General features: G+C 37.4%; 1 protein-coding gene across 6 annotated transcripts in view; it reads right to left on the reverse strand.

Moving 5' to 3' along the window:
• Positions 1-1,952: 1,952 nt before the first annotated feature.
• INTS13 (integrator complex subunit 13) overlaps positions 1,953-13,786 on the reverse strand; it is a 35,066-nt gene continuing 23,232 nt past the window's right edge. For all 6 annotated transcript variants that reach the window (XM_054037214.1, XM_054037232.1, XM_054037196.1 and 3 more), the window contains 8 exons: positions 13,314-13,403; positions 11,383-11,561; positions 10,321-10,491; positions 9,754-9,908; positions 8,349-8,579; positions 6,903-7,042; positions 4,422-4,557; positions 1,953-3,271 (listed from right to left, as the gene is read on the reverse strand). In XM_054037214.1, coding sequence (XP_053893189.1) covers positions 3,232-3,271; positions 4,422-4,557; positions 6,903-7,042; positions 8,349-8,579; positions 9,754-9,908; positions 10,321-10,491; positions 11,383-11,561; positions 13,314-13,403 — 1,142 coding nt within the window. In that variant the 3' untranslated portion in view covers positions 1,953-3,231. The remainder of the gene's footprint in view (positions 3,272-4,421; positions 4,558-6,902; positions 7,043-8,348; positions 8,580-9,753; positions 9,909-10,320; positions 10,492-11,382; positions 11,562-13,313; positions 13,404-13,786) is intronic.

Below are 13,786 nucleotides of genomic sequence, written 5' to 3' on the forward strand. Positions count from 1 at the left end.
TGGTGAGGGGACTGTCTTCATGTGTTTCTTGTGCAGCATCAACCATGCTGTCAGCACTTAAATATAGTATTGTACCTAAAATGACAGTGTTATTTTTTTATTTAGTGAACCGCCATTAAAAGGTTAAAACGGGTTAAATTGTGGTAAAAGTTTGGACAGAAAGTCACCCGAACCTTTAATTTCTGTTAAAAGTCCAGAACGCCATCTCTGCTGAGTGCTCAGCTCTAGGAAAACATCCAGCCATTTATTTTGGTGTCCACATTTGAATATATTGACCTAAAAGACCACCTCATGCAAGTTTATTAAAACTTCTCTAGAGAGGGGGTAATGAGGCTTCAAAAGGGCTATTGCAGGGGAAAGGTGGGGTTGGGTAAGTGTCAAAAGGGCAGAACAAAGATAATTAATATAGCATATAATACATGTAACAAGCTCACTTACCTCACAGGATTGTTGTGAAGCTTAAAATGAAATTATGGCCCCAATTCAGCAGGAAATGTAAGCACATGCCTTACTTTGAAGTGTATCAATACCGTAATTAATTCAATAGGATTGCTCATGTCCTTAACATTAGGCACATGCTAAAGTGCCTTGGAGAATTGGGGCCCATTTGTTTGAGATTTTGTATGGAAGGTACTTCAGAAGAGCAAAGTATTTTTACTGAATCATGTGTAGCTATTTATTTGGGTTGTTTATGCAGTATGTTTGTTTTTAATAGAACATGCAGGGATTTCTCTTCATGTGATTAAATATTCACATAAATATTTTAAAGTGTGCAGCCTAATCTTTATGGAACATTAGGATGGGACAGGTAGAAAATGCCCAGATACAAACGATAAGCACTTCTGCTTGATGTTTCTTTACAAATAACAGCAACTAATGCTGAAGGTTGACATATAAATGCTCAGCTTCTAGACTTAAAATCTTCTTCAGTATAGACAGCAGGAAGTTCACATCAGATAGTGATCTCAGGCTGAGTAAATTTTAAGATGAGAAACTGCCATAAAATTTTAGGTGCTGCAAGAAGTGAGGATGGCAGTACAGGTCTGCTCTGGCCTAATTTTAAAACCCATCCCAAACCCAACTAACCCACAGCTGGCCCAAATTCACGTCAAGCCGCTTTCAGACATGACTAACGCTTCCCCCAAACTTGTGTTAATGTAGGCCTCATCCTTGAGGTTTGGCCTGGTGGAAGCTTCCTGCTCCCCACATCTTGTGACTGCAATCTGTCTCCAATTGTCTCCTACCTAAGAGGTTGGCAACGTGGGCCCATGTGCCCTGCTCCTGCCTTACTTTTGTGTGTGCACTGTGGAGTGAGAGGTGCTGTGACTCGCTGGCACACTCACTCTGCACAACACAGAGCAGCAGGGTGGCAGCAGTTAGTGGGAACAGGGCATGCAGCCGCTACTGAGCTGCCAACCCCAGAGGCAGCAGGAGATGATCAGAAAACCCAACCCAAGTCTGAGAGAGTCAGGTTGTCTTCACATCTGAACCTGATACTTGTAATCAGCTCCTGTCAGATTGCAAGGCTCTAGGTGGCACTTTTCTTTCTGCATCAGCACTGAATCAATGCCTCAATATGGTGCTAGGAGACCCTGTGCTGCAGGACGTGCTGGCTTTCAGATAAGAGGTGGAAACAAAGGACTTGAGCATTTGTGACCATTAAAGATTCTATAGTATTCAAGAGTAGGGAGTCTTTGCAGAGATCTTTCGGATGACCTTATAAAAGTCAGTCCTGTCTGCTCTGAGAGGACTTTCAATATCTGTAAGCCCTTTTTATAAATGCAGAGATTTGCTCCAGCATCTTTGGTCAAAGTTTTCCCTCCCCCAGCTGTTATGAAGTGCTGTGAAATGGTTGCCTTCCCATCCCAGAGGTCACTGGATTTCAGCAGTGTGACACCAAGCTTTGAGAACCTCAGCAATCTCCATATAAATGTAAAATATGACAGACAAAATATCATGCAAGTACTCTTTATTAACTGATCCTACGGATTACTTAAATAATTACACCAGGTGACTCTAAAAATAATCATCATATATCAAGAAAGAAATAAACCATGTATTTACTTAGTAATTACATTACATTATACTTGCTATGTAATCACCTTGAAGCTCTATATTTTATTTCTATTTCTATGCTGCTAAATGGTCAGCAGTTACGAATGCAAGTAAGGAGTACTCACATGATATTTGTGTTCTGATCCAGCCATCATCATCTGTGGCCTTCATGCTTTTCTTAGTTGATGAAACTTGGCTATGTGACATGCTGACTTATTTAGAAGAAAAGCCTATGTGCCAGCTACCCTTCTTACTAAAGTAAGAGCATGGTACAGCATCTTGCACTGAGGTATACCCAAGTCAGTTGTTTCTACCAGCTGCCATCAAGCAAAAGGAAGTTAATTCAGCAAAGGTTGGAGTAACTCCGCTGCGTGGCCACAGAAAGAATAATCGATTGGGCCCTGCTCTCTGAACTGGGTTTTATTTTACACCCCATAGCCTCTTTCTGTACACTCCTGTGGATGGCAAGTTGAAGGTAGCAGCCAGTTACCAGTTAAAGGTGAGGATTTTTGTTTTGTTAATTCTGGCATAAATAGCAACTAGAAAAGCTTTGCTTTCAAACTGAATAATTCTCTTGATGAAATTAATAATTAATCTTGTTTAAGAAGTTCATGACCTCACCCCAATCATTTACACTGTAGTGAAGGTTTTAAACCATTTCTCACCCCACTGTCCAACTGTTGATCTGGAACTGCACACTCTCAACGAGGAACTCCAGATTAAAGAGTCTGTACTTAATAGGTATTTTTATATTTCTCTTCTCCTAGAGCATGGCCTCTTGAGGAGTTTCATATAGATCTAAAATGTATCAATACAACAGAAAAAAGCTCAAATAAGTTTTTTTAAAATGCCTGAATATTGTGCTTTTCAATATTAAACAAGAGACCTAAAAATCAGATTGTATCATTTCACAGGTTTGCTTGTGTGTGTAGCAGGAGAAACATCCTTTCATCCTAAAATATGATTATAAGATACTTCAAGACAAATCCCATTTGCACACAATTCACTGAATGTAATATGCAAATTTTACATTTAATAGAAAAAGGATAAAATCAGAAAAATGTAAAACCAATCGAAGCAACAGATCTATACAATCTTACTGAAATGGTACCAATATTAAATCCAGCATAAAATATTCATGAAATATGGCCAAGCATAGTTCTTAAAAACCAACACTCATTGCCGGCTGGCTTTTCCATTTTCTGTTGTTTCCATTCTGAAATACAAAAATAGGTCAAGAAGACTAGTCAGTTAGAGCATATCATTTACTTGTCATGCACTCAAATGATTAAAAATAAAAGGCAAATCTGTGAATTTATATAAACATTTCTTTACACTTTTCTAGTGCCGCAACACTATTTTTTTTTAGAGACCTCTTTATACATATATAAAGTATATACTATATACACATATATAGTAAACATTAAACCGGAGGAAAGTTTGCTTTCAAGGAACTTTCTGCTTACAGCTAGGGTAAATGAGCAATAAGTTCCATACTCATGCTCCCTGGGCTACGCAAACCTGACTTATGCAAACCCGCACTTACAAAAAAAACCAAAAAAAAACAAAAAACTTAACGGAACTTTTTCTGTAATTGTCGGGTATACGTCCCTGACTTATGCAAAATTTGACTTACGCAAGGCGTTCCGAAATGGAACGCTTGCATAAGTCGGGGAGCATCTGTATATAAAAATCACAGTTAAGACTGACGTTACATTATTGACTCCAGCAGTGATTAACAAAGGCAAGACAAAACACAGACTTGTGTCTGACTGTGGAGAGTCTGCTCCTCTGAATCTCTAGAGCTATACCAGTTTCTGTCAAATCCTTAATAGTATTTAACATTTTTCCCTGTTATTTTTATCCTTTTGCTCAATTTATTGGCCACTTCCATTCTAACGATTACTTGATGGCAGTTGGATTTATGGGGATGCAGGAGATGTTATTATTCCTTTAATGTGTTGTACAAGATGCAATGGTTTTATCTCTGCCATGTTTGATTTAGCTACTTTTATGGAGATTTTGTTTTGGGGAGTTTGGGTCTTAATCTCGTCTCCTATTTGGCCCCCTACAAGCATAAGGAGGATTGTGCTGTGTAGACAGTCATTGGGATAGACGGTAAGAAACAATCCAAGACAACAGGGTGGCATTCAGCCCTGCTCAGTTAGGGGGAGGGTTGCAATGAAGTAGGGGCAAATGGATGAAAACAGATTATAAAATTTCTTTGCTGTAAAAAAAAAAAAATTAATTTTGATTAGTGCAAGAGGTAAGGAATCCTCTTAATAGATTACTACTATGACTAATTTATTCCTGTATATAGCACATTGACTGTTTATAAAACATATTATGTATTCAGCAATACTAACCCATTTTCCTCTTTAAGATGTTGATACAGCTCAGCTTTATTGTTGACAGAGTTCAGACGACCAATAAATTCTTGGTGTTTCCTAGAATTGGCTGTATTAATCCTATTGCTCCACAAAGACAGCAAGGACATTGGCCCTAGGATTAGATTTGAAAATAGAATCAAGGTGATTTGATTAATGAATTCTCAAATACTAATTCAATATAAGTTTACAGAACAAATTATACTATTTATACAGCACCAGCATAGCACATTAAAGACCAACGTAAGACACGGTCCCTACCCCAAGAAACTTACACTGTAGGTTAGATGAATAAGACAGCTGCAAACAGGTGGGAGGTTTAGAAGGTACACCTCTACCCCGATATAACGCAACCCGATATAACATGAATTTGGATATAACGTGGTAAAGCAGTGCTCCGGGGGAGGGGGGGGGGCTGCACACTCCGGCAGATCAAAGCAATATAACGCGGTAAGATTTTTTGGCTCCCGTTATAGCGGGGCAGAGGTGTATAAGGTTATGAGGTTACCTTTTCCCACATTATGTTAGTTCTATATGGTTTATTTTATGGTTTAAGTACATTTGACCAAAATGGATTCTACTATTTTGTGGGCATGAAGCTGGGCCAGGCTTTGTGCCTATGCAGAGCGGTAAATAGATCCAAAGGAGGCAGACCCCATCCCGTTCACAACCCGTAGCAGACAAGGAATTGCTCTGCATCAATCAAACCTTGTCCCAGAGGCAGAATTGAAGCTGTGGCTGCTCTACTGCAATATATGGTAGTGGGGCCATCAAAGGAGCAGTTCCTCCCCTTGATATCCCAGCCTAGGGACTGGTCTCTCCAGCTGATTGACAGTGAGATTGTCAAGTGGTCACTGTCCTTTATGCACCAACCACTGCTGACAGCTCTGAAATACAGCTGTTCAGCCAGCAAGAATGGTGGCCCACTAGCCCAGAAAAACTCCCCACCCAGAACTACCAAGGACAGTGGGTAGCAACAGAGCCCTCTGAGCTTTCCAACAGCATATGTTACATTGGATGAGGGGAATCTCAGTCTGTGAACTCCCCCATCCCACTCTTTACCTTTTGTAGACTGCTCCAGAGAGTACTCTAGCTCCAGGTCTGCATAATGCAGCTATCACTAGAACCTTCAGACCACACCACAATAGTCTATTTTATATAGTATGTCGATTATCTAATACAGTGACTTTCAACCTTTTTTTCATTTGTGGACCCCTAAAAAATTTCAAATGAAAGTGTGGACCCCTTTGGAAAATCAGCCAGCGGTCTGCAAACCTCCACCATAGAAGTCTTGGCCTGAAAACTGGTATTTTGTAAATGTCGCATATGCTCAGCATGGCATTTGATGCAACGTGAGAAAGGGCACTAAACTGTGGACGTCTATGGTAATGACAATACTTCTGGGTTTTGACCTGTAGGTGGGGGGATTCAAATACTTTTTATTGATCAGAGAAACAGAATGCCTTTTCTGGGATCTGAAACTTTATTTTCACAGTCACCTTTTGCGGACCCCTTAGACATAGCCTGTGGACCCCCAGACTATATGTTGAAAACCACTGATCAATAGATTATACACACAAAAATCAGAAGACATCTTTCAGAATTCACAATGTTCTAATTAAACTAAAACTAACTCTTCAAATCTTTCCAAGACTCAACTCTTCTGCAGTTGTCTCCTCACTCTAGGATAAAACAATTTTGTGTCCCCTGCTAAGGCTCATTCATTCTGCCTTAACTTGGCTTTTGTGGCCTTCTTTCCCATATAGGTGTACGGTGCATTGTATTCCACCTGTATGCCTTTAGCACTTTACTTGTTGAGGGTTCTTTTCTATAAAGACACACTACCCCAAAATAAATACATTTTATATTTTCTAATAACTCTTCCGCTCTCCTCTGCGTTACCCTCATGGCTTTTTATTCTACATTAGTGACATCTCTATACAAGGAAATGAATTCTGAACCCAATACATTTACTACTTAGATTAGGACAAGGCTGTGATCTTTGTGGACATTGAGAAGCTCCTACTCCAGTTGTAATTCCACCAAAATCAGTGGTACCACATACAATGTAAGGTACTAACCACATTTAAAACTATCACAATCTGGCCCTTAATGAACAGCAATCAATCAGATGGAACTCAAATCAGGAACACAGAGGCTTTGTATCAGTCCCCTGAACCTTCAACCTCACAGCTCGTTTTTCATCCCTCCACCTGGACCAAAAGTATTCAACTCATAGTAAGATTCTGCTTGACCCCCTCTCACCGACCACTTTGTGTATAAAGACTTAGCCATGACTCTCATTAGAACTGAACGATTAAATCTACACACAGGATATTCAAAAGGTGCACCTTTATCTTATTCAAGCAAATCTGAACTGCTGTGACAACCGTATACGAGCTCTTGCAATTCACACCAATTTTACCTGATTTACTATTTTTCAAAATCATTTTGACTTACCTTTTGTTTTTTCCACTGGAGGTATTTCATCCATTGTAATAAGAGGCTTTTTGTTGGGTGGTTCGGGAGAATCAGGAGAATCTTTTATAACTTCAGCTTCTGCCAGTTCCTCTTTTTCGCGATCCAATACACCTTTTAATCTTAAGTGGGGAAGGGAGGAAAAAAAGGTGAGACAGAGAGCGTCAACACCACACTTCTCATTTACAGTGCTCTTCCAAGTTTATTCATATAACATCCATCCTAGTATAACAATTGCTTTTTTTGAGAGTAATGAGATTGATGAAAATAACTAGAAAAGCCATTGGCTAAGGATTTTTTTGGATGCAGACCAAAAGGAAGTGGGAATGAGCTGAAACTCAATCTCATTTCAATTAGTTACCAATATTTATATTGCACTCATTATTGTGATAATTGGTTGTGCAAGAGATTTAAAAGTGCAATTGTTGCTAACCATCCGGACAACACAAATCTACTGCTGACTCTGGGTTTGAGCCTAAACCAGTTTGCTGCCATCTGCATCCCTACCTTTGATTTCCTTTCTTTCCTAGTGTGAGACATAGTATTGGACTTGACCACATGCACAGGTAGATCTAAGTATCATCAGCATGCTCACAACACTGCAGGACAAAACATCCATCTTCCCTAGTGGCCATGCTCGCACATAGAACAGCACATACAAGTTGAGCTTAGAGCTGATTAACCATTTTTTCTGAGTCTCAACTTTATAACTTCTTTAGAAGAGACGTTTGAAAGGGGGGGAAAAAAAGATACTCAAAGAAATTCATGACTAGACAGATTAACTGATCCTTCATGATCATTTGTCATATCAGCTAACAGGACAACTTTTTGTTTCTTAAGGCATAGAAAGCAGGTCCATAATCAATATGATGCTAATCTACACAAAACTCAGCACAGAAAAACCTGGAGCATCTAAATGTCTATGAGGACACCTAAACAGTCAATTAGCCAGAGTTCAGGATAAATGAAATTCATTTGTCTATAGTTTTCAGTCTCACTTCATATTACGGTTTGTTTATACAAAGTTATTAACAGATGTAGTATGTTACAGATGGGTATACATCTAAACAGTAGAAAGTGCTATAGATGGTGAAGTCACAAGCAAGCAACTTACTGTTATTTTGGCCATTATAACAATTGATTAAACATTTATTAAAAAACATGTATCTTTTATTATCCCCATTCTAAACTATTTATAAGTGTACCCTTAATATAAGCATGAAACTAAATGTCGTATTTGGGAAACTTATCTTAACATCAGATAATTGGGGTTTCAATACTTATACTTACATTTGTGCCTTTTATAAACAAGCTAAAATCATGTTAGTTAAATCACTTAAGCTTTTAAAAATTCTAGCGCTAGACTGTGCTGCATATGCCACATTACATACCAGTACGTGAAAGCATATATTAATTCAGAAAATTCACCTCTCTGATTCCTGCCAGGGTTTTTCCAGTTCATAATCTTTTCCTGATTTCTCTGACTTGTCTTCTTTATCTTCTCTCTTCCTCCCTCGTTTCTTGCGCTCTTCTTCTTCAGGAGGTTTGCTCCTGCAAGCCAGGAGACACTCCAAGACTCGCTGGTGTTTATCAGAGTTATTTATATGCGCTCTAACAAGGGTCTCCAATTCGTTCCACATAATCCGGTATTGTTCATCTCTATCCACAGGCACAAAATAAAATCTTCACATATTTACACATAGACACTCTCTCTCTCTCCCACTCCAGCTTGTAAGAGCCATTTATATATTAAATAATCAAGGTTCAAAACAGTTACTGTCTAGTAGATTGAGCCTAAGTTTTTAAAAATGTCTCAGTAAAGTAGGTTTTCTCCAACTCCCTTTACTGGAATTCTGATCACCCTGTATTGTTTCATTCTTGGAAGCATCGGAGCTGAATAGTATGTGGACATGCTCAGTTGTTTCCAACAAACCTGAACTTGTAATTAAATCTAATACCCAAATCTCCCCTTGAGTCATAATCATCAATTTCTCTGGGTCAAAGCAATTGTAGAGACATTGCCAAAACCTATTAATGTCACTTGAGCCAACCAACTCAAGAGGCAAAAAGAAACCCTCTTTTTCAATGCTGGGACAGGTAGAAATCCATCTGTTCATTGCCAGATTCAAATGAATTTTAATGTTTTTCTCTTACACAAAAATTAAAGACAAAATAATAGGGAATCACTGTAACATAACACTACAGAACTGAATAGTTCAAGTATTTTATGTAGCTGACTTTTTTTTCATACTCAGGAAACCATCCTGCCTAGGATTAGATTGATGTACAAGAAATGCACATCATTATTCCAATGGATGGGATATCATAGACTTCCAAATTTGTTGTAATGGAAGTTTCATCTCTTATATAAAATGTTTCAACAATGGTATGACTACTTTTAAGATAATCAAATATTAAAAATATTTTAAATATACAATAGCTTTGGAAGTGTCTGGTTTCCATGAGTCCAATGGTGACCCGCATTTCCTCTGTTCTAACCTACGTGAGGCTCAAGATGGTGTTTTCGGTGTGATTTTTTTCCCTTTAAAAAGTGTCTTAAATATAATAAAAATATTATTCTTTGTAAGATGTGATTGAATCTGTTGTTTCCAGTTACAACTGAGTTTTTTCTTTAACATGAACCAGAGGAATAGGATTACAGCTCTAAATTATGCAGCCAAATGATATACAACATTTATTTTGCACATATACGTAGTTTAGTGGACTCTAAATTACCTTTGATTGTCCAACTTAAAACACAAGGTTCATCTGGAATGTATGCAGATGTGATATAATTTTTGCAAAAGTACAACAAAATTAATAAATGTTAAACCTTTTTGGACCCTTTCCCCTGGTACCAACTGTTGAAATTGGCAGTGGATCATTTTTCCTCTCCATATCTACCAAGTTGTATATTGTTTTCTGACAATTCAGCACATCCTCATCTGTCAGAGCTTCTTTCACAATAACACTGGCTAATGGCACTACCTTCAAGACAAAACAAAACAGAACAAAATCTGCCTTTAGTTAGGGGGTGGGGATTTAGAAGCATATTTGAGCATGACATTAAAAAACAAAAATCCTTTAACCTACATTCTGAAGTGTCCCCAGCATGCATTACTACATGAAGTCTCCCCCTTAACCCAACAGCTTTGCATCCAACTCAATTCCATGTAATGAGAAGACATTTGGGTACAGAGTTATAGTTGTAAAATATACACAAAGTACTTAATCAAAAGTGAAAGCCAAAACCTTATTCTAACTGATTTTGTTTTTGTTGATTTTTCTATAGTGTGCTATGAGCTATGCAGTTTTTACTGATATTAACTCTTTCATAAGTACAGTTTTAAAAACTTACTCCAGAACAGAACAGAAAAGTTACAAATCCATGATCACTTACAGCTTGCATGTTGAAGATGGTGGTTTGCGAAATAATCATAGGCCAGTAACGAGTATGTTTCTCTAACTGATCTTTTGCTCGTTCCAAAGGAATCTCAAGACTTCCATCGATCTTATATCTGGGGTCTAGAAAAGGAGTTAATCTGTTTTCCCTCATAAATTCACCAAAATCCTAATGATAACCAAACAAGATAAAATTAGGAACTTCTCTAATAAAGTAACTTTCATTGAATGGGTCAAACATCATTACCTCCCTTATGAATAATGTAGAAAGGAAAAGGAATGTAGCCCTAAAAACTATAGGTCTGTGTTCAATATTCTTATGGGCAATTCTACTTTGAATTCATATAGAAAGCATTTAAGGAAGAGGTTTGTCAAATCTTAACTTCATGAAACCTTAACTTCAAAAAATTGTAGGATGTGGGAACAAATGCTCTGCTTTGGATTGGTAATAACAAATTACATATGTTAAAGTTTTATTCTGTTTGTTTACAGTCCACTTTTTGCTAATGTGCACTGAATGCACATAAAGTTAAAAAAGAGTAAAATGTTTTTTTTGTTTGTTTTTATGTTTGTTTGGTTTTTTTTTTAATAAAAAGAGTGCCCCCTCCACACCTGAGTCTATAAGCATCAGCTCTTTTTTATCTGTGCAGTCCAGCTATTCTCAAAGACCCTCATTATGACAATTATCCTTCTTATAGAGGGCTGGGTGCAGGGCTATCTGGATCCAGTCCACTTCAAACCTTTGTTGAGATAAACAGTGTTTAAAAAGAGTAACCAATGAGAGTATTTCAGAAAGTTTATAATGCCTACAGCATGCAAGCACAGATATGGGATAGCGACACAAGGCTTTTATAAAGTGGTCATATGTGTGTGTCAATAAATGCTGACTATCAATAACAGAATGAAGAAATAGTTGATCCAGGTGTCTTTTTTTTTTTTAAATAAGTGACCTACAATTTCTTATGGTACAAAATGTCTGTTTCAACGCACCTCACTCCTCACCCCTGAATTCTGATGAATTGTTTAGTAAAACTAAAAATAGAAAATAGTAGTATCTTACTGTAATCCTGTAGTCTGTGACTCTCCCACCACATCCTTCACTAATTGAAGGGGGATCTTCTAGAATTGATCGAGAACTGCTCAATACATGCAGGAAAATCTCTCCTCCGTGGCTACTAAGCATGTGGCTAATTACTTTAGAACCAGACTTGCGTGGTTGTTCCAACAAAACAGAACGGCCTATTAAAATTGAGATCAGTTTGATTAGCTACTGAGTACAGCAATTTACATTTAAAGGTATTCTACAGGTTTATATTTAACCACCCAACCCCCAGCGGTGTTAAGCGAATGTAGGTCTCTTACTAAACTCCAATTAGTAGATCTGCAATTGTTTCCTATGGAACTTTAATTCCTGCCTTTAGATAGGCTATTATGGAACATAGCACTCTTCTTGCTATTATATAGAAAGGGCTCAAACTATGTACATCTCTACCCCAATATAACGCGACCCGATATAACACGAATTCGGATATAACGCGGTAAAACAGCGCTCCGGGGGGGCTGGGCCAAGCACTCCGCGGATCAAAGCAAGTTCGATATAACGCGGTTTCACCTATAACGCGGTAAGATTTTTTGGCTCCCGAGGACAGAGTTATATTGGGGGTAGAGGTGTACTTTATTTGTTACCTTTTGATCATTCAGAAAATATAGTTCTTATGGTGATAAATGTTTGTAAAAAGTAATGAAAGTGCTATACTGTATTTGGCCAACTCATTATTTTCAATATAGTTTACAACATACCTTTGTCAACCAAATAGTGACCCAAACACATAACTTGTTTTCATTGAAGACTAAGGGCATGGTAAATATACAGTTAAAAAAAAAAAAAACTATCTTGTGTATTATTTGAGCACTAGGGTATCTTAAATTTCTTTGTTTCAAGGGACACTATTTCATGTTCACATAAGTCAAAAATGGCTTATTTTCTTGAAATTAAGAGTATGCATGAGAAAATTCTACTAAGTATATTCTTTTGAGGGTGAAGGTTATGGTAACAGTTGAATGATAAACTGACTAACCAAATCCTTGGTTGACCTCAATGCTAATTAGTATGTCAGTTTCAAGCAGGCAAAATGCCCTCCTAGTATATGAAAATAAATGTAGGAAGTCACATGATTACCTAATTGGATCAACTGTGGGTGGTAAAGATAGTAGTCACCAATTCTTGATTCTGTCCTGATTGCTGACAGCTGCCTATCCTCTCTATATATCATTGCTACCTTAGCTCAAAACTGGATTACACTTAAAACGAAAGTTAGCAAGTTTACAGTGTTGAATAGATGGGAAGATATTTTTTATCTCTTGAATGAGAGAGAGTGAGGGAAAGAGGAATATATTGAGAAGTTCCTATTCTGTTCTGAATCTCTGCAGCATGTTTTAGAGAAACTTGCAAATGGTTTGCAATATAGAACAATTTTCACTTAACTCATAAGAGCAAGAATACCTATTTTCCAGTTTTCTGATGGAAGAACCCTTAGTTATTACATTTCTATTCAGAAAGAATACTCAACACTATTAAGCATTGTGATCAAACATATTATCATCAGCTATATTGTAATTCAAGAACTGATGTAATATTAAAATAAATGTATATTACTAAACACAGAACCTATGTTGGGATTTAGAAAAAACAACCACCATCAGGATTCCTCTCTCTTTCCCCATCTCTTCTCCCCTTTTCTAGATTTAAAGTCAAATTGTAATTTTTATTCCATTTGCCTTCAAATATAGTTATCAGTCTAGATGCTTGTTGGACTATCTTGCTTCTGTATTACTCTCCTTTACACAGATTACGTGTTAATATGACATCGGTAATAATGTGAATATCTAACTTTTTAACATTTTGTACAATGTGGATATACCTACACACTTTAAAAAAGGGATTTGCAACATTAACAATTTTTAAAATGTTTAACCAAGAAAACAATGTACCATTGAGAAGAAAGTTGGTAAGACAGGAGGAAGGTCGGCTATTTACATCTACAGGTGAGATTCTGTATGCTCCAGTGCAATAATGCAATTCTGAAAAATAAAAATGTAGAAAGGTTTTTAGCTTAGTTCCAAAGATAGAAAAGAACACACTACACAAAGGGCCTGAAGCTACTCTCTTACAAAATACCTAAATTAGTTGAAGTGATTTGTTTGTGAAATTTCTTTGAGAGAGGGAGGGAAGAAAAAAAAGCTGCAGAGCAATGTTACTGGAGAATTATAATACATTTACAAACTGGTGATGCAAACCACAGAAAAGTAATGGAGGGGAAAATACACTGAACGCTTTTAGCTAGCGAACAAGCAGTTTGCTTGATAGAGCGAGAAAAATCCTGGTTTCCCCTCTCTCCTACATAAATAAGTCAGTGATTAGCCAGCAGCAGGAGCATTCAGTCTGACAAGATACTGACTGTATG

The sequence above is a fragment of the Malaclemys terrapin genome, chromosome 1 (genome assembly GCF_027887155.1).
Source record: "Malaclemys terrapin pileata isolate rMalTer1 chromosome 1, rMalTer1.hap1, whole genome shotgun sequence".
Classification (NCBI taxonomy): Eukaryota; Metazoa; Chordata; order Testudines; family Emydidae; genus Malaclemys; species Malaclemys terrapin.